The 27,285-nt window shown below is 47.2% G+C and overlaps 1 protein-coding gene across 1 annotated transcript in view; it reads right to left on the reverse strand.

The window, feature by feature from the left end:
- The window catches only part of PRKCE (protein kinase C epsilon), a 471,868-nt gene that overhangs the window by 156,570 nt on the left and 288,013 nt on the right, over positions 1 to 27,285 (reverse strand). Inside the window, exons 3-6 of the mRNA XM_045827647.1 lie at positions 9,530 to 9,689; positions 7,471 to 7,505; positions 6,105 to 6,190; positions 4,430 to 4,559 (exon numbers count right to left, since the gene is read on the reverse strand). Coding sequence (XP_045683603.1) covers positions 4,430 to 4,559; positions 6,105 to 6,190; positions 7,471 to 7,505; positions 9,530 to 9,689 — 411 coding nt within the window. The remainder of the gene's footprint in view (positions 1 to 4,429; positions 4,560 to 6,104; positions 6,191 to 7,470; positions 7,506 to 9,529; positions 9,690 to 27,285) is intronic.

Consider the following 27,285-nt stretch of genomic DNA (forward strand, 5'->3'; position numbering starts at 1 on the left):
ACTGGTGCCCTCTGGTGTTGAAAATCTGGACCTGTTCTAATAAGTAGCTTGGGTTGGCAGCTTAGCAAAATAGAAGTGGTCTTTGAGGACTTCGTTTTTTTTTAGTTTTAAAAACTCTGTTATTTTCTTCAGTGAGCTGTGTAGTTGTCTTAACAGATTAAAAAAAAAGTCCCAATGACAGGTGGCTGACTCTGAAAGTGCTTTTAAAATTCTGGAAACAAAAGGACAAAGCTGGCTGAAGATGGGGAACGTGGACAATTTGGGCAGCCACAGCGGGGCTCCTGGAGGCAGGAGGGTGCCAGCGGGAGGCAGCAAAACCAAACAGATGTGCCAGCTGGAACCCAGGGGACCCTGAGTCTCACTTGGGCCCAGTAACGAGGGCCCGAGAACCCATCCCAATCCCCACCCCCCTCACCCATCGAGACTGCTGGCCTGCCACTCCTAGGCTGCCCTTGGGGCTTCTGTTTGCAGGCTGCCTCTCATTGCTCATTTTCAGCTGCTTTTGCAGGGATGAACTCTGCTGGGAGGGAACAGAGCAGCCCTGCTGGGGCTCTCTGGAAAGGAGAATCAGCACTCTGCCACCACCCAATTTTGCATCGCACATTTTTTGGCTTCTCCTGTGTGCGCTGGACGGGGCTGCAGCAGCAGTGCTGTCCTCAGGGCAGAGTGGGGCTCAGGCACGCTGGCCTCAGGCACCCGGGACTGCATTTTGGTTTGGTGTCTACACCCTTATCCCAGCTGAGATTAGAGCTGGGATAGCAGTGAGGTGGGTCAGACTGCCAGGAATTCTTCCAAAGCAAGCAGCTTTCTGAGAACAATGACAAGGCCGTGCCTGGGGAGAGAGGCGGGCCCATGAGACCCCCAGAAGTTTATGTTAGGGTGATCTGGCCCCTCAGGGTGAGTCAGGGCAATGGTGTGATTTCACAACAGGTTTAAGTCAGCCATGCCATTCTTGGAAACTGCGAACAAACAGTTGTGACCAGGAAATTGTGTAACTGTGTGAGGGAGGTTGACAGGGAGACTGAGTGCAGAGGTCTAGGCAGAAGACGAGAGACGGAGGGTCACACTGGGCACCAGTTGTCACCGGACAGGGAACTGCAAGTCCCGATCACACTGAAGATGTCATCCAAGGCTTTCCAGAGACTGGGACTGGCCAACTGCCTGCTGCCCAGCATTCCTCAGATGAAAACACTGCATGCCCGATGGGGGTCCCTAAGTGCTGATTTTTTTTTCCTTTCGGCCATAGCAGTAGAAAGAGCCAGGCTGAGATCCCGGCAGGAAGGGCCCCTGCTCTGGTCCATGCTGGCCTCTTCTGGCCATGACCCTGTCTACAGGTGAGGCGACTGCAGGGGCAAAGAGACTAGAGGTTGAGAAAGAATCAAAAGAGAAGTAACCCCATGGGACTCGGGGACAGGGCAAGTACTCTGGATGGTGCTACATGGGTGGGTACATGTCATTACACATTTGTCAAAACACACTGAATGTCCAGCAAGAGTGAGTCCCAATGCAAACTGTGGACGTGGGAGGATTACAATGTGTTGGTGTAGGTTCAGTTGAAATAAATGCACCGTTCTGGTGGGGGGATGTCGATGGTGGGGAAGTTCAGTGCATGTGGAGGCAGGGCGTATATGCGAAACCTCTGTACTTTCTGCTGAGAACCTGAAACTGTCCTAAGTAACACAGTTTGTTGAGAGGGAAGCGGGGAGGACAGGAAGGAGGGTCACAGGAGCAGGAAAGCAGCAAGGGGACGTGGCCAAGCCAGGTACCAGAGGAGCGAGGGGCCAGAATTCTGGATGCCTTTGCCCCTGGTTTCTGCGTGGCCTGACTCCCTCGTGCTCCCTGGGGCTCCAGCGCTCAGCTACCGTTGCTGCAGGCAGCCTCACTCTCCCATCCTCTACCGGAGCAGGCGTGAGCGCATTTCCTGCCAAAACAGCGCTGAGTACACGTCTCTGGGCCCTGCTTCTCCCAGGGTCATCCAGGGACCCACTGCCCAACAGCAACGGCTGGGTGTCTGGGTTGCTTTCTTAAAATATCAATATTTATGAGATAATGGCATCTTCATTGGAATTCCCTAGATAGATCAATAATGAATATATTTACTAAAAGCCAGACGTGGCCTCATCTGAGTCCCTTCCAAAGCAGGCTCTGTGCTTCCCAGCAACTCTGCTCAGCGGTCCAAATACCCAGCACTCCTCTGCTGAAAACACTCACGGTTCCTGCTCTATTATTTTCTTTTCTCCCCACATTTGATTTTCTCACTCTTCCTTTGCTGTAATGTCATTTAATGTGAAAAAGGATTCTGGCAGGCTGTTTCCTCCAAGATTGGGGGCCAGAATCCTAAGAAGGGATGCGTGAATGTCTGGGAACCCAACACAGGACACCGGACATGTCACCAGTCAGCACTTCCTGCCGTCCTGGGTCGGGCCGCCCTCAGTCCCCATCACGGCCATCTCCAGCCTTCACCACCCTCCTCACACCTTCCACACCCTACTTCCCACTTCAACTTCAAAAAGGATCTGTTTCAGAAAATACGGAAACTCGCATTGCATTGCCCTCGGCAGATTCAGAACTTCCATGACCACTTTGTGCCCCCTCTTCCTCCTGGACTGCTACCCCGGACGGGACACAGCAAACATATCTATGTTCAGGCTGCCTCTTGAGGCTTTGCCTCCTCTGGAAGGAGCCTCCATCCTTCCCCAAGGCCCACCTCCCCTGGTCCCCCTGCTGTATCAATGGTCTCTTCTCCCTTCTGGTGCACTAATCTCCCCTTTTCCACCATCTTTTTCCTAATATACAACATCCTAAAAGTGCTACACCCTCTGTCCTCTATTCAGCCTCTGCATTTGGGCTTCCACTCCACCGTCCCACCAAGATAGCTCCTGTTGAGGTCATTAGAGACTCTTTGTCATTAAATCCAACCCCATGCTTTAGTTCTTATCTTAAACAACCTCTTGGAAGCACTTGGCACCACCCATTGCTTCCTTCTTAATTTTTTTTTAATGCTCTACCCTTTTGGCTTCCACAGTGCCATTTCTCCACACTCTTCTGCCTGCCTCTGAGGTCCTTCCCCCTGTTGTTTTGCAGGCTCATCCTTGGATGCTGGTAACCCTCCTCCCCCTGGCCCCCAAGGTGCTAGCATCTCTCTTCACACTCAGGGGACTTCTGGAGATGACACCTACCCTGCAGCTTTCACTACTTAGACAATGACAAATCCCAACTCGAAGTGCTCAGTCTAACCTCTCCCCCAGATGTCTATGACAATGTCCAGAAGTTGGAGAGCCCCACGTAAATTTCCCATGGGCACATTGGGCCAAGACGTCCCCAGCTCAACTCCACCGCATCTGCCTCCAGCCCTGTAGCCTCTCCTGTGCTCCCATCTGAGCAAACGGTGTCACTGTCCTCCTGGAGGGACCTGGTCACCACATGCACTTAATTACTCCTTAGCATCATGTAGGTTACCCATTACCGGCCTCTTTATTCCCACTGAAGACATTGCCTTATTTCCAATCCTGACAATTTCCCATTGGGATCCTGTCAAGGACCAATTTGTTCATGACCTCAGTTTTCCTTCTTATACTTTACCTCTTTTTCTAATTTTTTTCACAATGGGAATTTACTAATAATATATTAAGTACAACTAATAAAACACTGTTTTTAAATAGCCATGCAATATTCCTGACTTAGAGTTCACAGTTGTTCAGCTCTGTGAGTGGACAGACCACCTAACAGAACTGGACACTCCGTTTAGGCCCCCAGAGTACGTTCTCACCTCCCCATATTATATGCTATTACCTGTCACTCCACATAACCATTTGTGCAGAAGATAACGCATGGGCAGGTAAGCAGGAAACACAGGAAGGAACCCAAGACTCAAGCCCTACTTATGCTAACAAGCTGTGTCACATAAACAAGTTCCTTAGTCTCTGAGCCTCAGTTCCCTCATTGGCGACACGGGGATCAATAAAATGTCTTATGTGACAGTGTTCTAGCATGGCTCCTTCCCAGAGTAAACTCTGAACCACGGACTGTTTTTCTGAACCACAGAAAAATATCGATCACTTATTTCAGTGCCTAACTCGAAAAACATTTTTCCCTTCTGCTCCAATGTATCTTTTCCTTAAAAATTTCTATGCTTTTATAGACTCCTCTTGTCTCCCCAGCTTGTTAAATCTCTTAAAAGGGGCAGTCATGCCTTCTTCCTGGAGTTCCCTTGGTGGAGTTCCCCTGGCCGGTGTCTGCACAGAGAGTATTTAACAAAAATGCAGAGTAACTAACGAGGGTTCAACAAGAGCTTGTGTTCATTCATCCCGCCAAACCTGGGACCTGCTTTTGAGGCTATGAGAACAGATGAAGATTTTTAAGAAGAGGAGATAACAGGGGCATGCACATGCGGGGTGTGGGGGGCGAGGTGGGGCACGGAGCTCCTTACCTTTGCACTGCAGACCCTGCCGCAAGAGGCCCCAGAGCAGTGACCCACAGTGGTCACAGAACGTGGGGACCTTGTAGTTGTGGATACTGAACTTGTGAGGCATGTTGACGCTGAACCGCTGGGAGCCCACCTGCAGGATTGCAAAACACAGGGTCATGGCCAAGTTCCTATGCACCCTGGAGCACTTATCGCTGGGCCTTCTACAGATCTTCTTTGCAGAAGGCACGGTCATTGTGGGTGGCAGGTCCTGGCTTGGCTCTGAAAGCTGCCCTGAGAAATGACAGGACTAAAGCCTCCGTCCTGCCCCAGGGCCTTTGCCCCTGATGCCCTTATCTCATGTTCTGCTGCCAGTTTCACTCTGCAGCCCTGTGCAGGACTTCCGGCCTCTACCTCTCAGGGCACACAACACTCAACGTGCACCTACGCTTGGCCATTAATGAGCTGTCACCATGTGCTTTCAAGGCTGCTTTGTGTGCAGAAGCCACGCCTGGACAGCTTTTTGTAGACATGAAATTTTATAAACACCCTGAAAACCCAGCCTAGCTGTGGAACCTATAGGGTGCCAATTAGGACAAATGGTAATGGTAGAGAAGACTGCTAATACAGAGCGGTGACCACTAAGGGTGTTACGGTGTGGGTGCTGACCACAGGACAGGCACCTCCAGCTCAGTTAAACCTCACCTCCACCCTCCTGGGTGGGCACCACTGTTAGCCTGTGTTTACAGATGGGGAAATTAAGGTGGAAGGAGATTAAGAAACATGCCTATAAGCTGATGAGGGGAAGAACCAGGATTATGGGAGAATTAAAACATGGCTTTGAAACCAAGTATTGTGAATATAGGTAACACCCGTACTGACCCTCACACTCTTCTCCCAAAAGGTCAGTTAGGAGAAACCTAGCTTTGTTGTTGAATTTTCTTGCTTCTTTACCCTTAGCAACTTCCCTAAGGGTCAATCTGACACTAGTTTGTAGGATTAAAAGACAACATAGTGCCATGGTCAAGGGCTTAGACCCTGGAACAGATGACCCGGGCCTGAATGTGGCCCTTTCACATACTAGCTGTGTGATTTGGGGCAAGTTAACTTGACCTCTCTTTGCCTCTATTCTCTCTGTTGTAAAATGATAATAACATCAATCACATTGAGCTTGTTAAGGGGTTAAATAATTTATGATAAAGTGCTTACATCAGGGCATGGTAAGTACCCAATGAATGTAGGCTGCTGTTACTCTCATGGTTTTTTTCTGCTTCCTAAGTGTTTCTTGGGTTTTCCGATTCCACTCCATTGCTCCATAACCCCATAAAGATAAGATTTCTGCTTGCGTGTTGTGTCTCTCTCACTGTTTATGAGCGGTGTGGAGCCTTTGACACGCCAGTTAGCCGCTTCCCTGTTCCGATGAGATGATGGCATGAAAGAATTCCCATTTTCCCCTGTGGGCTTTAGCCCTTGGCAGAGTCTCCACAGACGTAAGACCGACATTGAGCCACACTCATTCCGTAGGTTGTGCCCCACAACCGGAAGGCTGTGGACAACTCCCTCAACTTTTGATCAACACAAGGAAGAAAGCGGTGGAACCTCAGAGAGATAAGGTTTTTTCTTAGGGCCCACAGAGGAGGCCGTGGAGGGCAGGATGGCAGGGAAGAAAGCCCAGAATGTCAATGTTATAAATATTTACCTCGTCAGGCGTTTCCTGTTTCTTTAATCCAGCACACTTCGTAATTATGAGCTCATGGCATCGCTTGTGGACCACGCAAGTGCAAACTGCAAACAGCAAAACATGGAAAGGCTGAGCAACAAGTGGGGGAAGGAAGGTTCCACTCCAAGATTTAATCAGGCTTCAGTGAAGGGATGAGGGCAGCCAGACCCTTCTGTCACTGGTAATGGAAGCCCTTTCTGCTGTCATTTCAAAGCCCTTTGCCATCAGAGCCATTGTAGTGTCCTAACTGCTCTGGAGAAGAACAAACCATTTACATCCTTAGGGCATCATCAGTTTTCTCTTATTTCACGAATCCCAATCAATTTTCTTGCTCCCATACACCAAGGTCAGGGAACAATTCCCCTTCCGTGAAGCACTGTCTATCAGAGGTGTTGCAGACCTCTCATGCTCTCCACTCAGGGCCATGTAAGGGCTGGCTGGCGTGGTGGGGAGGGTCGCAGTGGGAGAATGTGTGTTTCATGGCAAAGAAGTTCTTAAGCTTTTGACCTGGTTGTATCCTTACAGGCCAAACTCAAAAATTTCCATTTGATTTACTAACTCCACAAGAAGTGGCCTATAGCTCGGTCTTCGGCATCATGGGGCAGTGTGGGCAGTAAGTGGCTGAAGAGGCCAGTAACTTTTTGCACACCCAGCGATGTCCAAAAGAATCTACCCAAGCCCACAGGGGTGAGGCCCAAGTTTACCTGTGGCTTGAGAGGAGGTGGAATGATCTCCCAGGCCAAACCACAGAGAAGCCCCCACACGACCACATCACACACCCGCCCTCCGATTCTGGGCAACTTAACCTTGCCATTGTAGTCAATTAACTGCAAACAAACTTCAATAACTTCGAGTGAGGTTTAAATGTTTAAGAGCTAATGACTCCCGAGTAGAGACAAAAAGAGACTTGGCAAGGACTGTCGGAGACACTGAGTAAATAAAACAAGCAGTGAGGGAGCTTCTCCAGGGAGCCACAGGGTAAGGGGACTGACGGCACCCCTGAGGCAGGTGTGGTGCCCAGGGGGACCTTCATGGAGCCTCAGACTGAAGCACGTGTCTCAGCAGGAAAGATGGGCGTGCTACCCACAAACAGCTAGGCCCCTGGGACACCTGGGGACAGGTGGTTCCTCGAGGTTGTCCCACACATACACTCCCACATGTGTGGGTGGGAGTCACGGCCAGTCAGTGACAAAGAAAACAGGGTTCTGCTCCTCAAAGAGTGCGCGTGAGCATGGGAACTGCAGGGACTTAAGTGTCCTTAAGCCCAGCACACACCTCCTGCGAGCACTGTAGCATCAGTGATCTGGGGGGCCCCACGGGATTCAGTTCATACTGTATCTCTTACCTTGACACTGGTATCCCTGCTTTCCTATGACACCCCTGAAAAGAAGAATACAGCCCTTTTAGAAATTTTAGTAGGTCAAAACCACACAAAGCCACCCCATTCTGGTCACCACCCACAAAGCCCCAAGTATACTGAGGTCTCCCTAGCAGTGTAACTGCACCCCCACTTGCAGGCTGCCCTAAGTCAGCTCCTTCAGAAGGGCAGCCCCAGCACTCGGAAGGAAGTGCAAGGTTTGGTCGGTATCCGGGCTTGGTTTGGTTTACAGCCATTCCCGCGGGACCAGCAGTGCTCTGGAAAGCCACAGAGACTCTGCTTGCTCTCTGCAGGCCTCCCGGAGTCCAAGGTGCCCCTCCTTGTGGGTAATCATGGCAGGGGCTGCCGCTGGCAGGCACTTTCCCTGGCATTCCAGGAGCTAGCAAGGATTATAGGTTAGTCTGTGGCCAGGGCTGGGGGTTCGATGTACCATTCAGGTGAAGGCCAACATTAAAGGTTCCTTCTGTGGCCAGAACAGAGTCTCCTAGGGCCAGTTTAGGGTCAGCAGGGACACAATCCGATCAGCCTGGCCTGAGCCCTGTCCTCAGTGCACTAACCACAAGTGGAATTCCAGCCCAGTGGGAGGAGCCGGAAGTCATTCAGGCTACACCTCAGCAGACTAGGAGCCCAGCGGTGTTTGTCGTGGGCTCACAGGAGACCTGACTCTGTAAGACTCAGCTGTCAGGGCCTGTTCCCTCAGAACATGCAATTTGTTACCATGTTACAGAAAACGGAGGTCAGAGGATTGAGTCAGTTCCGAAACTGAGACCTGTCTGTGGGTGGGAGTGGGGTGTTGTCTCTGCTTCAGTTGGGTTGAGTTTGCTCTGAGCTTTGTCACCTCAGACCTTCATGTCAACCTCAGTGACCAGTTCTGGAAAACCACCAGGACAGGACAAGCCACTCCCGGACACCCTGGGAAGCCAGGGGGTTCCTGAGAGTGCAATTCAAATGCACCCCAGCTAGGTTTATGCTGCAATTGGGCTTCATTTACTTTTGCCTGCTGGATTCAACTGCATGGGCAAACTCCAGTCAGCTTTAAAGAGCTCAGAGAGGTTGCCAGAAAAGCTGGTGGGATGTCAGGAAAAGCAGGAGCTTTGAGCTGTGCTCACTGGGGTAGAAATCTGACACTTCCCAGCTGGAGGACTGCAGGCTCCATACTGCTGTTAGTGGAATGAGCTTCATAATACATAGCTCACAGGACCCTGGGAAGGTTTAATAAAATATTTCCAGTGCCTGAGAGACAATCTTACTTGTGGTGGGTATTCATTAAAAGTCCCCTTCCAATCCCCAAGACCTGTGTTCCTCATCTTTCTCTACCTCCCAAATAGGCCTACTACTTACCTGTCTCGGTCTATCAAAATCTGAGTCATCATGAAAAGAGAAATGCCACCTCCTCCAAGAAGCCTTCCCTGAGCTCTCCAGTCAACACTACTCTCTCACTCCTCTGAAACCACAGCATCCTAGCAGCACCAGTGTTACAACAGGTACTAAGAACTGCTTTGTGTTATCAATATTGGAAACCGAGTATGTTTAACTCTATTGTGAGAAAACTAAAATGTATACAAAAATAGGGAGATGCACCTCATTTACCCATCACCCAGCTCCAACAGTGACCAATACATGGGTGGTCTTGTTTCATCTCTACTCCTAGGCCCTTCCTCCTCTCCCCACCCTATTTTTAAAAATAAATCCCAGGTTCCTATCATTTGTAAATAACTCAGTTTGTCTCTCCAAAAATAAGGATACCTTTTAAAGAGTCTACAACCACAATACCATTGTTGATTATAAAATCTTAGCTCCTTAAATGTGATATGTGATATGATTCTAAGAGTACAGTCACCAGGAACTACAGCTTCTTTCCATTGATTGCCCCAAGCACCACACACTCAATCTTCCAGAAAAGTCTTCTGCAATTAAATAAAGAAGAAATAAAGCACATCTGCACTTTTTACGTGAAATTTGTAATCTCCCAGCCTCTCGTCCCAGAGAAGGCATAACTAGAGGTTCACAGGAGAGAGGGCCTTACCAGATAAAATCTCTGCAGTGGGAGCAGTAGGTGGGCTGCCGAAGGTAGGTGGCCATGAACTTGTGGCCGTTGACCTGGTGGACCCTGCGCCTGACGGCCCCCTGCCGCTTCCTGGGCCGCATGCGCTCCCTGAACACGCGCTCTTCATTGTCTTTCGGGGCTGGGGAAGGACAAGAGCAGAAAAGAAAGCACAGTCTGGGTTAGCACACCTTGAAAGTGATCTGCAGGAGAGACCTACTTTACATCCCTGGATGCCTGGAAGTAGGAGGGGATGTGGGGGGCGGCCTTCACTGGTAGAGGGATGAGGTGGGCTGAGGAGCCTCGCTGCTCAGCTCCAACAAGAGTCCACATGCGTGGGAAGGCCCAACTGCGGTTTGGATGCCAGCTGCCCGCTTAGTATACATCCCAATCCCAGCTTGGCTCCAGATGTGGCTGTTCCACTCCTCCTACACCAACTGTACATTGTATGGGTATGGGGTCAAAAGGCATAAGGTTCAATCTTACTGCAACTTCTGAGCAGCATGACCTTGGACAGCTGGTGCTCCCTCGCCCTGAGCCTCTGCAGGTGCCTCCTTCTGTAAGTGCGGGTGGCAATGCCCACCCCAGGGGGAGCTTTGGAGTCAACAGTGTGACTTCCCTCGGCACCCAGCCACCTGGCTCAGAGTGGCTGCCTAATAAACCTGATTCTTCTTCCTCTTCCCTCTTATCTAGACAATGAAGAGCCTTTCCCCAAAGCTGAGAAGGAGAGGGGAGTACAACACTACAAAAGCTGAGAGTTTCTGAAGGGCGAAGACCCACCACCACAGTGGCCATCCACGGGTCAGGAGGAGGGCCCTCACCAGAACCCAGTCTTGCTGGCATCTTGAGCTCGGACTTCCAGCCTTCAGAACCCAGAGAGAGAAATTCCTTCTGTCGAATCCACCCAGTCTGGGGTGTTTTGCTAATTTGGCCTGAGCTGAGTAACAGAGATGACGACAGCGGCATCTATCAAAGACACACTCTGTGGCAAAGTACTCTGAGTGCATTACCTGTAGTAACTCACTGAATCTCCCCAACATCCCTACTCAAAGGGTACTGCTCTTAACTCCATTTTGCAGGTATGCAAACTGAGGAATAGGGAGTTTAAGTGACCTGTTCCTGTTAACACAGCTATCAATGGCAGAGCCCAGATTCTAATCCAGACAACAGGGGAGGAGCCACACACTGCTCCGAGGGGCAGTCCCCTCTCCCCACAGCAAGGCCCAATGCTCTCATCTGAGTGGTTCTCATTATGGAAGAGTCTAGCTGCCTGTGGCTTTTCCAAGGGCAGGAGAGGGGCAGGCTCTGGCTGTCCTGCCAGGCTCCTAGCCCCAGTTCAGGCCCTGGAAGGTCACTGGCGTGGCATAGCTTCAAGTGCTCTGGAGAGGCTCTGTGTCTCCTAACAGCCCTCCCCCAGACATCACACTATAACAGTGTCAGTCCTCGGGGAGAGCATTATCCCCGTCGAAAATAAGGTTTTTGAAGAGGTCCCCCCTGCAGGGACCTCTTTGAAAAGAAGATTCCCTGCACTGGGGATCACAGGTGTGAGCAAAGCAGCTGCTCCACCCACGGGCATCTGGTCAGTCCAGAGAGGGTAGCGGTAGAGGGAAAGTAAAACTGAGGGAGGAGAAAGGCCAGGGCAGGAACACATGACCAGTGGGGGCTTTGAGAGGAAAGCAGCCTCCCAGCGAACAGGAGCATGTGGACAGGAGGCTGCCTTCTTAGCACCGACACTGAAAGCCCAGTTGTGGGTCTCCTTGCGCCCCGCCTCCTGGCCTCCAGCCTGCCTGTCTTCCCTTTTCACCTGGTGCTTACAGTTTCAAAAAGCCACTGACACCAACTACCTTCTAGGTGTGGAAACCCGCCACCTCCCACCCTGCAACCTGGGGGCCGAGACCAGCTGACTGAATTCTCACTCGAGGACCCCAGCTCCATTCCAACACAGAGACTCTATACGCGCACACATACAGAACGGCGGCAATCACCACTTAGTGGTGAGTCAGGTGGTTTTCAATTCCTCTTCATACTTTTCACTGTGTTTAAAATATTCTACTACTTTTATAAGCTGGAAAAGAAATGGGGCGATTAAAAAAATGTATTCAATAGCTCTAACTTGCTACAGAATTAATCTACACCAAAAACCCAGTCCAGGGCAGCTCAGGCCAGAGGATGGGAATTCTCTTTGCAGAATGCATCCTTCCTATTCTTTCACAGAATTCACCAATGAACATATTTAAACAGTAAGTCAGCCCCCTAATGCATTTTAGATGCAATTTAATTTACAAACCCATCAAATTCCTTGGTCATTTTGATCCTGGAAAATTGTATTTTCAGTTAAGGTGGTGATGAGCCCACTCTAGGGTTCTCAAGGGGGCACTGCTGTGATGGGCACCCTGGGCATCCCTGAGGGCCTTATTTCTCAACCTCTTACAGAGACAACCAGAACCAAACGTTCTAAACTGTGTTTACATTGATCCAATAGGTAAACATAGCAACCACTCAATTTAACTCCAGTTCCTCTTAAAGACCTCTTGGAGAAGTGCACTGAGACCAGGACAGGTGGAGGGGTCTTGGGGGCCAGAGAGCTCGGATACCTCCCGCTAGCCTGGGGTCTGACTGAACTTCTGCAAAGCGGTTCTGATCCTCCTGCCCACACACACTGCTGTGTAAGTCAGGTTTAGGTCACAGGTGTAGGAAAACAGAAGGCTACAGGAAAGGAAGAACACAGGGAAGCTTCACATTCCCAATGATGCCCCACACACTCCCCCACCCTCCCGCCAATGCCCTGTGTATAAGGGAGCGGGATAGGCAACAGGAGAAAAGGGGTGGGCCCTTGCTGTGGAAATACCCCCAATACCACATCCCTCTGCATGAGGGAGCCAAGGGTCTGGGCAGGGCATCTCTGCACCCATCACCCCACACTCAGAAGGAACAGACTAGATGATGTGAGGAGGAAAGCCACAGGATTCCTCAGCCTCAGAGAATGACATTGCTGGAATCTGGAATCACCAATAGAAAGCGATCTCTTCAGATGTCCCACTGCTATGAAGGGTCGCTATTAAAACGCAGCTCCCATGAGGGAGGGGTAATTCAGTGTGTGTGTGTGTGTGTGTGTGTGTGTGTGTGCGTGTATGTGGGAGAGAGGAGAGAGAGAAAGAGAGAGAATTAGTAGTAGTGTGAATATGACAATTGATTTATAAATGTATATGTGTGTATATCAATTAACATACTATATAATGAATCATACATATTATATTAATGTATTTGATGGCAAACAATAATTGTATTATATATTATAATTACTATTCTAACAAAATTATATAATTATAACTTAATTATATTAATAACATATTATATATAATGTACAATATGATATAAACATATACAATTTTGCTGAGCCATTTCAACATTGCAAACACAGTCAACAATTTACACCTAAATACATCAGCCTTTATCCTCTAAGAACAAAGATATTTTCCTTCATAACCACAATATCAGAGTCAAGAAATTTAACATTGCTATAACATTATCTGATATATAGTTCATATTCAAATTTCTCCAATTATCCCCAAAATATCCTTTATAGCTGTTCTAAAATTTTTAATCCAGGACCCAATTAGAGGTCACACATCACATTTGGTTGCCATGTCCCTTCAGTGTGCTTCATCTGGAACAGTTTTCTTGACTTTTATCCTTTTTATGACACATTTATGAGAAGTCCAGGATGCTGTGTTATGGAATGTTCCCCAATCTGGATTTGTTAACTTTCTCCGAATCAGTTTCCAGTTAAATGCCAGGAACCCCAAAGAGGCCTATGTATCAACAAGTCCAAATACACACATCGAGACCCCCTGTAGATAACTGTGTAAATGACACGAACATACTACGTACAGGAGAACCATAAAATATTCATTTTTATTGGGAATTTTTAAAATGCAAAGCAGAGCAGTTTGGATATAACACTAACATACCATGTAATACTTAATAAAGAAACAATTTTTTAAAGGAAATGGTAAGTTCATTTTTTTACCATATCTTTTAAAAAAATTTTGGATACATTTGTTTTAAAATGGTATTACCCACTAATGGGGAAGCTGCTGTGAAACTGCTCTATTCATTCTCTGCTCCAGGCCATGTAATGTAACACTTTCTGAAAGTAATGCTGCAGTACACAGCAAACACAACGAAGAGATGCATAGCCTTTGATTTGGCAACTCCTTAGGAATTTAAGTCAATAATGAAACAGAAGCTAAAAGCTATACACTTATAACTCATAGATGTTCCCTCATTGCATAATTACATTGGCCAACAAATAGAAGTAACTTGATTGCCTAACATTAGGAAAGTGTTCTAATAAATTATATTATACTATGTAGAGCAATTTAAAAATGGTGAGGAAATACCATGTAGGAAGATGCGGAAATGTGACAAAATGTAAAAACAGAATGCACAAGAACACAACCCTATGTAAAACATACTTGCAGGTTTAAAGTAACATAAGAATTATCATGCTATACAAGGACGGTGGGATTATGTATTGTAATATTTGAAAAAATCTTCTCTAGTGTTCCTTAATGGCTTTTAAAAGCAGCTCTCTCTACCCAAAGCATTAGCTCAAGGAAGGGCCCCTCGTGCTGCAAGGATGGGGGCTGCATGGCAGGACAGGAAGAGAAGAAACGAAAGGGCGCCCTGGGAAGCAGGGCAAGTTTCATCAGCTTCCCAGCTGCCTGTGGTTCTGAACTGAGTGAAGAATGACCCCGATCTAACCCCTCCACCCGTGAGCTGTCCCCGCAACCCGTGCCTCCCTCTGAAGGATGCTCATTGCTGTCATTGGATGCACCCGGCCATGCCCACTTGGTGTGACCTTTTATTGGCTGCAGCCTCTGAGGCGAAACCAAGGCTGGCTTCCCTCCTTTGTTTTATGGCTGCGTCTGTCACATAGCAGATGGGGCACCTTTTCTGGCAAGTCTAATTACTGAAGGGCTCACCATTCTGCCATCACCTCCCTCACCCGGCCTCATCTCCTGCACAGAAAGGGAGCCAAGGCGACAGACTGAACACACGAGAGCAGCCTGAATTTCAGTGCTCTTGGGGTGCCTTCTGGGATAGGAGTAGCCACCAGAGCAGTTCTAGTTGGCCCAGGCTTACAAACTCCTGCTCTGTGTAGCAGGACTGCTAAATCCAAGCACCAACCTTGCCCAAGACCCTCCAGACTGGCCAACGCTCATGACTGGCCACCGCTAAGCACCGCTGTCATTCCTCACTGCAGCGTGGTCACCTGCCCTTGGTGTTCAGGGCACATAGGGTCCTTCCCTCAAGCAAGTATGCTGTGGGGTCTTTATTTTTTCTGACCTCTTCTGCCATCATGGTTGAAATAGGTGTTAGGAGCCCAGACAAACTGCCTTTGCCTCAGACTTGCATCAGGTCCTCAAATGAGTCATTTAATCTCTTTGGGCCTATTTTTTGTTTGTTTGTTTTGAATCTATCAAGAGTGGGTAATGTAACGGCTCTGCCTAAATCCCAAGCTGGCACACTTCTTTCTCTCCCTGGCGCCAACATGACACCTCATTGCTGAGGAAGAGTGAAACAGCCTCACCGCCACCCTGCACAACCTACTGACAGCCCCGGTTGCCCCCACCCTGATGGGGACCAGCTGCCTCCAGACGTTCCGCACCTGCCGCTGTGAGTATGGAAGAGAGTCAGCCTTCTCTCCCCACCCCATCCATTAGGGGCTTTAGAAAAACAGACTCCATCCTCAGACCTGGAAAACTGTCAGGAAGATTGGGCTGGGCAAGGAGTACGGCTCAGCTGTAGGACCAAGGCAGTAAGAAATGTGGGTGGTTTGAGAGAGGCCTGCGGACTTCCTCTGCAGGCTGGCGCAAGCAAATAATGAACCCGGTCCTCGATGTAGGATATTTCACAACACAAAGAAACCAATTCAATCATCCTGATATTTTTTTATCTAAAGAGCTTTCAAACCTTGGATCATTTTCAGCTGAAAAATTACAGCCACCATATATAGGGCCCCTACCAGAGCTGAGTACCATTCTAAGCATCTTACATCCAAGACGTACTACTGTACTCCATACACACAAAGTGCTGTTCCATACACATGGAATACTGCTCCATACATGTGAGGCTGTTCCATACACAAGAGGTTCTGTCCCACACACAGAAGGTTTTGTTCCACACACAGCAGGTTCTGTTCCATATACATGAGGGGTTATCACATATACATTAGGTACTATTGCATACCCCTGAGGTATTACTGTATATTCATAAGATGTTATTAGATAAACATAAGGTACTATTACATATCCATGAGGTACTATCACACACGTACATGAGCTATGTAGGCAACTTACATACATCCTCTTCTAATGCCATGAGCTGGTATTACTCTCAGCTTACAAAGAAACCAAGCCTCCAAGAAGTTAAACAATTAATTTGTTGAAGGTCACACAGCTCACCAACAGTAAATGTCAGCTCAAAAATCCCCTCCCTGGCTCATCCATTCATGTCTCCCAGAGATAGTGCAATAGCCTGGGTCCCCCTTGTACCCAGGTCAGCGTGTGGAAGCCTCCCGCTGCTGTCCACCCATGTCTCCACACGTCCGCTCCTGCTCTCATCTGGAGAACCAGAAAGAGGGCTCGAGGGGACGGCTGACTCATGGTACACCCACACAATGGGATTTAGTGCACTGGTTTCAAAAAGCAAGTCCACTGAGAAACAAATGGAAAAAGAAAACCAAGAAAAGTGTGTATAGTTTGTATTTGTATAAAGTAAAAAGGAGAAAAGGATAAATAAACTCAAACAACATAAGCAAAAATACACACTGAAACTTTCTAAAAAATAAACTGTTCATCCAAAAATGTAAATCATGTGGATACTGGATGCCAGGCTCTGCTCTGGGCACAGGCCCTTGGCCACACTCTAATTATTCTTCTCAGATATCCCGGACTCAGTCCGCCAGAGACAGGGCCCCGGGACAAGACAGGAGTTACTGACACCCCAGCCCAGCGTGATCGGGCTTGATCCCGACAGAGGCGAGGCAGAACCTCTCCCCCCAATCTCTGAGGAGTTAACATTCCCTCACAAAAATTCTCTGGTTTGATCTTATGGCCTTATTGGAAAAAAAAAAGAAAAAAATATCAGGTAAAGGAAAAAATAAAAAGATAAAACGAGGTGCTGAAAACTGAAGGAGCAATGCCTTTTATTTTTTAGTTGCCACGAGGAAAACAGGTTATAATATGTTCAAGTGAAATAAATGCTTCATGACAGTTTGAACTATCGAGTAAATATTTATGTGATGCCAAAGAATATGTTGCACATGCTGTACTCACACAATACATTAAAGAGAATTTCTGTTCAAAACAGGAAAGAGGAAACAGCAATGAACTCCCTGAGTGAGACCAGCCCGTGCTATCTGCTTCTTCCCAGAGGGCCTCACGGCGTGGATCGGAGACGGCTGGGAGGAGAGGCGTGGAACCGTCTGCGTGTGTTGTTCTGTGGGTAATCTAATCAGGAGGGCACTGGTGGCCTTTCAAGATTGGCATCTCGAATTTAATGTAAACCATCTCTCTCTCTCCTTCACTTTCTGAATGATCTGTTCTGTGTTCATGGCATTGCTCATGCTCTGTCCACTCGTTGAAACAAAGCTTAAGCTATTTCATGCTTTATAGGAAAAAATCCAACATGAAGAAGGAAGGGAGAGCAACACTGGTGTAAATGGAGGGAAAACAGAGTGGTGGCCAAACAATGGTCACTGAGGAAGAGTCCAAGGGAGAAAGTGGAGGGCACCCCCCAACCCCGCCATCCCATGCGCTGATTGATGCAAGGCCCAGGAGTACAAAGAGAACCACTGGAGAACGGGGATTTACTTAAGCAGGAAGTCTGCTTGCCTCCTTCCCATCTGCACTCCTTCATTTACTCCCTCCCTCCCACCTCCATCCATTCAAAGCTTCAAAATCACATGTGGGAGTCAATGACACCTGACTGTATGCCTCTGGTACCCAGGAAAAGTCACTACTTGCCAGAAGGAAACCACAGAGCAAAAACCCTCCAGGCAGACCTACTAAAAGCCCATAGAGTATTCACAGCCTGGGAAACCAGCCCAGTGGGGCACCGGCCAAGGGTGGGGCCGGAGTCCCTCCTGGTGCCAGCGATGGGCCAGTGATTCCTATGACAGGAAACTGAGCTGTTGCTGAATTCTTGGGCACCTGAGCCTTATGGAGCTGATGTCCATGAGGCCAGGTTCTGTCCATTGTTCGTATTAGAAATACGTTCATATTTAGAAATACTGTTCATATTTCTAAAATGCTGTATTAAAAAATGCCTATGGGAAAACAGTGGCAGAAGTCCCAGCAGGGCATCTGTCTATTCCCACATGCTCCTTGGTGGTCCTGGGTAGGGGGAGGTGCCAATGCCAAGTGAAGGTTGACACTCCCCTCCCATATACGCTTCCAATATCGTATACACTTCTAATATCATATACACTTCCAATATCATATATAACTAGCCCGTCAATGCCACAGGCAACCAAGCCAAAGGATGAGGGGGTATTTATTGAAAACCCTATGCCTATCCAGTGCAGTTGGTATCCCCCTTTCCATCATATTCAGTCAGCAGCCAGCAGAGTTCAAGATGGGGCGAGCAGAGTGAGCTAAAACTCGTACCCCTGAATTCCCTAGGGACCCCATCTACCTAAACTGAGCTCTAAAGAGCTTCTCAAAATTAAGTGCCTGCACCATTTCCCCGAATACCACAGCAAACAAACTCTTTGGTTTCCCCAAGTTTCTTCTTTGCTTAGGTGGTTTTGAGCTCTCACTAATGGTTCAGTTAAAATTGGAAAGAAAGCCCCTGGCCTGTCCCAGAGAGAGCTGGAGGCCTGAGCAGGGTTCCCACGAGGCTGACGAGGTGGGTATTCTATTGGACTACCTGGGAAAGGAGGAGAGTTTCTGGAGAAAATCAGAAGATTATAAAAGAAGAAAATAAAAGGCAGTGGAAGGATGGTGAGACAAAGGAGATGAAGAAAGAAGATAAAAAGAAGATGACTATTAAGTCACAAAGCCCAGGCTGGCAACTGGCTGAAGAAACCCCATACCTGTTCAGGAAGAAGATGGATTTGTGTGAAGTCACACAACCTCCTCTGTGTGCTTTGGTCCATACTGACCAAGACATGAGATCACCTTCCTTCCACCCCTGTTCCTAGTAACCCAGGCCTGGCTAGTCTCTAGGGCAGGGCCCTGGGGGACGGACCTTCCTTAGGAAGACAAACACAGGTGGACAAGCCCCAAGGCTTTCTATAGAAACAGCTGTAATGGTCACAGCACTTGCAGAATTATATGTCTTCTCTCATCACCAAAACCTGCTTAAATGAAACTTTCTCTTACAAGTTTTTGTTCCACTGAGACTGAGACCAAAACTCTGCACATGAAGATGGGGATAAGAAGGTCAAAAGCAATAATGCCTTTATTATGAACCAAAAGCATCCCATTATCCAACCCCTGCTCTGATCTCTCTCTCTTTCACACACACACTCACACACACTCACACACTCACACAGACACACACACACATACACACCCCCGACACTGGTACTTCTCCCCAGATGGGGACACTGTAGTCTAAAAACCTAATTAATTCCCAGCTATTGCTTCTTAGGGCCTCAAAAATTCCTATTTCCTCCTGAGCTGTCTTCCATAGTGGTATGAGAATGTTGGGGAAAGAACAGTCACCATGTGAGGAAAAAATATGTTTCTAATAGCTCCATGAAACAACAGAGACATCTGGTCAATTTTGGGCTGCACAGCTGTAAATTCCCATACAGTGAACACAGAACTACCAAAAAAACAAGAAGGGAGAAAACTGCCCCCCCTCATTTTGGTGACCCTAGGAAAATATTCTGAGGCCAGAGATTCTTAAGGGAGATCCAGTTGGCTTAGGTCTTAGTGCTCATAAAGTCCAAGTGGAGATGAAATTCTCTAAATAAGTAAGTTATCTTTGTCCAGAGGGAAAACATGACTGGCCACAGGCCCTGGCTTGAATGCACCTCAGCAAGCTTCTTGCAGGTGTATGCTCTTGGTCACTAGGGCCCTGGGGAAGAAGTAGTTATGACTCTTCTTCCCAACTCCCAATCTATAATTTAGCATCTTGGGACAGCCCAGGAGCTGTATCTTTACATATAGAAGGTGGCACTATCCTAACCTGGAAATCTGAGCCCTTCTTCATACAGTGAAGTTACCTGCCTGCCCTTTCAGTCAGTCTTGGTTCAAGCAGTAAGTGGGACGAACCAGCAATGGTTAGGCTGAGGTTAAGGTGTACCACACAGTCTTGAGAGTCTTAAGAATCCTGTGATAGTGAGCACTGCCTCTGGCCAAAGCACATCGCTTCCACATCTCTGAAGTGTGAGTGAGTCTGGCTATCTGTTATAGGTCAAGAGATGCCTAAGGGAGAGCTGAAGTCCATCTAGAGGAAAGAGACAAAAGTAATTTCCATTTCTGGGAGAAATAAGAAAGGGTTGAATGAGAGGTATGGTATCCAATCTCCAAGATGACCCCCAGTGACCCCGCCTCCTGGTATCCACAGAGACGACGTGCTGACTCGTGTAACCAGAAAGACTTTGCAGAAATGACAGAGGGTGACTTCTGATGCTAGGTCACTAAAGACATTGTGGCTTCCACCTGGCTCTCTCTTGGATCACTCACCCCGGAGAAAGCCAGCCGCCACGTCACAAGGACACTCAGCAGCTCTGGTGGGGAGTGGAAGCCTCCTGCTGAGAGTCAACCCCGACTTGTGAGCCACACGTGTCAGCCGCATTGGACTTGGATCCTCTGGCTCCAGCCCAGTCTTCAGCTGATCCTTCAGCTGAGCATAATCCAAATGTGACCTCAGGGGAGCCCATGGGCCAGAACCGTCCAGCTAAAGCTGCTGAATTCCTGACTGGCACAAACTTTATGAGACAATGCATATTCATTATTGTCTTAAGCTGCTACATTTGTGGTGATATGTTATGTGACAATGGATATCTAGTTCAAGAGATAATAGATAAACCAAGCAGCAGAGACGTAGGACAGACATGGGCAAGAGCAGATTTTAATTGTGACAATTGTCCATTCCCTCAATAAGTATTTGCTGAGTGCCTCCTAGGTGCTAGGTACTGTGCCTATACTTCGTGTTACACATTAATCCTGCCCGTGGAGAGAGAGAGAAGGAAAGGAAGAATAAATGTTGACAAGACAGGTATATTAGAATCACTGTCACATGCATCCCGGTAATAAATAATCAAAGTGAGGTAGGCTGCCCTGGCTCCTGAGAGCTGAGAAATCAAAGCTGCTGGTGTCCTAAAAACCAAAATGATCCCTGCTGCTTCCAGCTTCACTGCATTCGCTTTATCCCTTAAGCTTGAGGCTTTCAGCCCAGTTAAAACACAGATCCTCTGGGAGGGCCATGATGAGTGTGGTATGGATGAGTTTCGGGTCCTTTTGGAGAGGCTGTGCTGGGAAGGTAGGAAAACCGTGGGGCAGAAAGGGTTGTAGGACCCTCAGGGAGAGTGGTGGCAGGAGATCATTTTGGAAACTTGACAGTCAAAGGCTAATGGGTGCTTGGCATAGCTTAAGCAAAAGATCAAGTCCATTTTCTAAAAATCTAATAAAAATTATAGGTACCACTGACTGACTAACATGTGTGATCAGAACAGATTTTCTCTACGTCTCAAAAGGATCCTACAGGTTTGGTATTAGTGTCTCCATGATACAAATGAGGAAACGGGGGTGAAGAAAATCAAAGTGAATCGCCCAAGGGTGCACAGTCATTAAGTGCAAGAGCCTGATTTTGTACCAAGGCTGTCTGGCTCCAAAGTTCAGGGTTTCCCCACCAGACACCGCGTGTTAAAGAATATGGAACGAACACTGTTTTCCCCTTTTCACCTCATATGGAAACTGGAAAGAACACTTAAGAAAATTTGAGCATGGTGTTCACATTTCTCTCACAGGTGGTTTATAGACTTTTAAAAAATGAAATTTCCTTCTCAAATGGTGTAAATGAAAGAGCTTTGAGGAAAATTATTAACAGATTGGCAGGAGAGAGGCCAATTTCTTTCAAGTGAATATGGGGTTGGATGAGAAGTTCCGAGAGTTGTTTTGGAAACCAGACTGCTGGCAACATAACAGAAAACAGAACCTTGCAGAGACGACTCACTTCCATGCCACAAGCCACATGCCAGGGAGCACAGGGCGGGACAGAGACCGGAGCCCCTCCTTTCAGACCATGAGCACTGATTCCCGTCTGCTCCTCCCGAACCCGAGAGGCGGGAGGAGATGTGAGGTGTGACACAGGAGCAAATACAATCCTCACGCAGGCACCCACCTCCCAGAACACAAAGTTTGTATCTGCTTGAGCCAAGCAAGGAAGCAAGTTTCAGGTCAGAGCATCCCCTAACCTGCCCCCAGCCATCATGTGTGCGGCAGGAACACCTACCATAAAGGAAGACAGCTCTGTTCCCCAGGTCGGTCCCCTCCTCCATCCTAAGGCTAAAAAGATGGAGGCTTATTGCTACTAGTTTTTTTAATAAACATTATTCTCTTTCTCCAAACAGAGCAGTTAGCAAAGGCCCAGATCAAATCTATTACTAGAAAGTTAGAATGGAGAGATTAAAAAATTGTGTGTGTCTCTGTGTGTATGTGTGTAAGGGATAAGAACTAAAATAGAGCCCCTACCGGTGTGGCTTAGTTGGTTGGAGTGTCGTCTCATACACCAAAAGCTTGTGGGTTCAATCCTCAGTCAGGGCACATGCCTAGGTTGTGGGTTCCATCCCCAGTGGGGGAGCCTATGAGAGGCAACCAATAGATGTTTCTCTTTCTCTCTCCTTCCCCCGCTCCCCCCCACATACCCTGTCCTCTCTCTCTAGAAGATATGAAAAAAATGTCTTCAGATGAGGATTAAAAAAATAAAAGAACTAAAATAAAGATATGATACTATATCCTGTGTTCTTTCAAACCATCTTCCTGGAAATAAAAAAGAGCACAGTGTTGAGAAGGCATCCTTCCTCTTTTCTGGGGCGGCCCTGCCTGTGGCTAGCAGCCTGGTCTGGATGACCTGTGGAGAGGAGAGTTCTTCCTCTCCACGGGAAGAACAGGGCAGTGATTTCCCTCTTGCACTGGGGAAGTGTGGAGCTTTGTAAAAGCTAACACAATATCCTACACCCTTTTGTGCAGCTCAGGAGAATTCCAGTTGATTTCAGAGGGAAGATGACCTGGAACTTGACCACTCATTAACCAGAACTACCGGCTGATTCTCAACCTATCAATCTGAAATGTCCACCCATTAGACCCCTGACTTGGCTCTATCTGATGCTGCTGCCTCGCTCCAAAACCTTCCTGCGTATCAGAAATGGCCTCTCATTTTTCAAGGGGAAATCTCATTTCCTGTTGGAGTGTGATGGCTAAAGGAGATCAGAAAAATGTTTTAAAGGCTGAAAGGAAGGGGGGAAAAGGATCTCTTTCAGACAGACAGTGGCCACCGTGTCTTATTAAATGTGAATCAGAACCCAGAAGAACCCAGATCAAGCCTATCAACATAATCCCATCACCGTTTTCTTCTCAATGACTTAAATTCTGAGGTCTTTACCTCCTTAAAATAGTAGTGGCTCTCAAGCTTTAGCAGGCATCAGAATTGCTTGGAGGGCTTACTGAAACAGAGCTCTACCAGACCCTGTCCCCAGAGTTCCTTTCGGCAGGTTTGGGGAGTAGCTGAGAGCTTTATTTTTAAGAGGCATCCGGGTGATGGTAATGCTGTTGGTCTGGGACCACATTTTGGGAGCTGTCTGGACCGCGTTCGCCACCTTACTCGAATCACCTATGGATAAAAGTGGCACACTTATTTATTTGGAAGTAACCAGGGCCCTGCTCAGAATGGAGGAAGCTAAAAGGGTCATCACTGCCACCGTTACACCAAAAACAGGGGGACAGGCAGCCCAAGGGAGCAGAACGGAGCCCGGCGACTTGTCTGCACGCACATGTTCAACCGACTTTCAGCGAAGACGGAAAAGCAGTACGATGGAGAAATTACTGTTTTTTTCAACAAACAGTACTGGAACAATTAGCAAAAAATAAGCAGGGATCAATACCTTGCACCTTGTACAAAAACAGACTATTGTCACAAAGGGAATTTTGAGGGGATACATGGAGATCTTTTTTTTAAATAGACTCAAAACAGATGATAGACAAAAACATAAAGCCTAAAACTAACAAACATCTGGAGGAAAACACAGGAGAAAATCTCTGTGACCTTGTGGTTGGGTAAGAATTTACTAGACGTGACGCCAAAAGCACAATTCACAGAAGAAAAGACTGACACATGGAACTTCACCAAAAGCAACAACTTCTGTTCAAAAGGTGTCGTTAAAAGAGTGAAAAGGCAAGTCCCCAAGTCGGGAAAAATATTTGCCAACTACATGGCTGGTAAGGCACTTATGTCTAGAATATCTAAAGAATTCTTAGAACTCAATAATAAAAAAATAACAATTAAAAAAATGGATTAAAGATCTGAAAGACACCTCACCAAAAAAGATATATGGATAGCAATTAAGCACAGGAAAAGATGCTGAACATTGGCTTTAGGAAAATTAAAATTAAAACCACAATGAAACCACTATATAACCATTAGAATGGCTAACTTTAAGCTAACAATAATAATAATACATAAACATATGAAGTGAGGATGTGGATGGAAAGTAACTGGCATTTTCATACATGGCTGGTAGAAACAGAAAATGGCCTCCCCACTTGGAAAACAGTTTGCAGTTTCTTACAAAATCAAACACACAGTCACCACACACACCCCTGCAGTGCCATCCCTAGGTATTTACTCAAATGAAATAAAAAGTTACATTACATAAAAACTGATATGCACATGTCTATGAGGTTTTTATTTGTAATCATTTAAAACCAGAAACAATCCAAATGTCCCTCAACTGGAGAACGGATGAACGAACAAATTGGTGTCCATCCATACAGTGACATTCCACTCAGTAACGAGAAGGAATGAGGGACTGATGCCATCAACAGCATGGATGAACCTCCAATGCCGCATGAAAAGAAGCTGGATGCAAAGGGCTCTGTGCTGTATGGTTCCACCCAAAAGGCATTCTGGAAAAGGCAAAGTTACAGGCACCGAAAAGGGATCAGTGGTTTCTGAAGGTGGAGAAAGGCTTTGACTATGAAAGGGAAAGGTACTTGGTGAATTTGGGGGGATGATGGAACCACAGAATTCTATATTTTGATCCTGGTGATGGCTACATGACTGCATGCATTTGTCAAAACTGGCAGAAGTGTATGCTGAAATGGGCTATTTTTTATGTAGTAAATATGACCTTATTTTATTTTTAAGAAGGGAAAAAAGTAATTTGGGAGGACCTGCTACATCCTCAGCCCTGTATCAAGAGCTACTACAAAAAAACCACATTAGATGTTAGAACGAACATCTGCCTCAAGCATTTAAAGAGCCCACACCTGGGAACTCAAGTGAGGCAACTGTTCAATGAGCCTGGAGACAGCTGGGGTCTCTGGTACAAACCTGGTCCCCTCCACTACCTGGTTCTACCTTCAGTGCAAAGGCTCTTCGTTCTTCCTCTCATGCTCCCACCACCTGAGCCAGGTTGATCTCCTGACTGCCCCTCACAGAAGTCATGTTTATTCCTGCCTCCGAGTTAATTACACTGGTCCTCTGCCCTAGGACACAGTTCTTTACCCCTTCCTCCTAGTCAAAATAATTCTCATCCTTAAAGATACACATCTCCCACGAAACCTTTCTTAACCATAGCAGTCCACAGGGATCACCTCTTCTTTGAACGATCATGGCACCTGGAGTTTTTACTATTCAGTATGACATCCATTCATTAAACATGTAACATACGCTTTCCCAGTGCCTGACATGGTGTTTATACTGTCTCCCCATCTATTTTAGGAAAAGAAGAAGCCCTTAAGATTTCTCTTGAGTCCTTGTCCCCAACCTCACCCCGAAACTCCCAATGCCTAGTTCGAACCATAATTAATTGAATGAGACACTGATTATTAAGCAGAAGTTTGCACAACAACCTTAGCTCTCAGTTAGACTCACCTGGAGAGTTGGACACATGCCGGTGCCCGGCGCCCACCACAGACAACTGAATCACAGTCTCAGGGGGGTAGGGCACTGGTATTGCTTTAAAGCTCACCCGGGATAGTAACGTGCAGCACTGATGGAAAGGGTGGGTAGTGGTGCAGTTAAGAATCGGGAGAGGACTTCCAGCAAGATGGAGGCATAGATGGATGCACCGTACCTCCACGCACAACCAAGATTAGAACAACAACAATTTAGAGCCAGAATATACCCAGAACTGATAGAGAATTTATATGAATGGAAGTCGAACAGCCAAGAAGTTGAAGTAGACCTGTTCATCCAGACCAGTAGGAGGGGCTGAGAGGAGGAACGGGAGCGGGTCACGGCGCGCAGAGATTGGGGAAAACTGGGCGCATAAGGCAACCGGGAGCATGTAAGCCTTCTGGGATGCAGCGGTGGACCCTGAGTATGCAAGCGGCAGCGGGCAGACCCACTGAGGCGGCATTGTGAACCAGGGCAGAGTGCGCAACCCAGGATCCCAGAGAAGGGACTGAGGTCCCAAAAGAACGGAGCTACCGCCATTGTTCCCTCCTGCTCCCGCCCCCGCCCCCACATACGATGTCACAATCTAGCGACTGGGGTGCCCAGCCCAGGTGAACACCTAAGGCTCTGCCCCTCACCAAAACAAGAGCGACCAGACCCGCCCCCCCCCCAAAAAAAAAGGAGAGAGAGAGTCATGTCTCCAACAGAAAAACAGATCAGTCTCCCAGGACTCATCCTTTTGAGCAACCAAGAAATAGGCAATCTATCAGATGCACAGTTCAAAACACTGGTGATCAGGAAGCTCACAGAATTGGTTGATTTTGGGTGCAAATTACATGAAAAAATGGAGGTTACCATAAAAGAGATGAAGGAAGATGCATGGAGAAGCAATAGTGAAGGGAAGGAAACTGGGACTCAAAACAATAGAGTGGACCAGAAGGAAGAAAAAAACAACCAAGCAGGAGAGAATGAAGAAACAAGAATTCAAAAAAATGAGCAGAAGCTTAGGAACCTCCAGGACATCTTTAAACGTTCCAACATCCGAATTATAGGGGTACCAGAAGGAGAAGAGGAAAAGCAACAGATTGAGCACATATTTGAACAAATAATGAAGGAGAACTTCCCCAGTCTGGCAAAGGAAATAGACTTCCAAGAAATCCAGGAAGCTCAGAGAGCCTCAAAGAAGTTGGACCCAAGAAGAAACACACCAAGGCACATCATAATTACATTAGCCAAGGTAAAAATGAAGGAGAGAATCCTAGAAGCAGCAAGAGATAAGGGGACAGTAACCTACGAAGGAGTTCCCATCAGACTGTCAGCTGATTTCTCAAAAGAGACCTTGCAGTCAAGAAGGGGCTGGAAAGAAATATTCCAAGTCATGAAAGACAAGGACCTACATCCCAGATTGCTCTATCCAGCAAAGCTCTCATTTAGAATGGAAGGGCAGATAAAGTGCTTCTCAGATAAGGTCAAGTTAAAGGAGTTCATCATCACCAAGCCCTTATTATATGAAATGTTAAAGGGACTTATCTAAGAAAAGAAGATAAAGAAAAAACATGTATAGTAAAAGGACAGCAAACTCACAATTATTAACAACC

The sequence above is a fragment of the Phyllostomus hastatus genome, unplaced genomic scaffold (assembly GCF_019186645.2).
Source record: "Phyllostomus hastatus isolate PE091 unplaced genomic scaffold, TTU_PhHast_1.1 phas_scaffold_78, whole genome shotgun sequence".
Taxonomy (NCBI): Eukaryota; Metazoa; Chordata; class Mammalia; order Chiroptera; family Phyllostomidae; genus Phyllostomus; species Phyllostomus hastatus.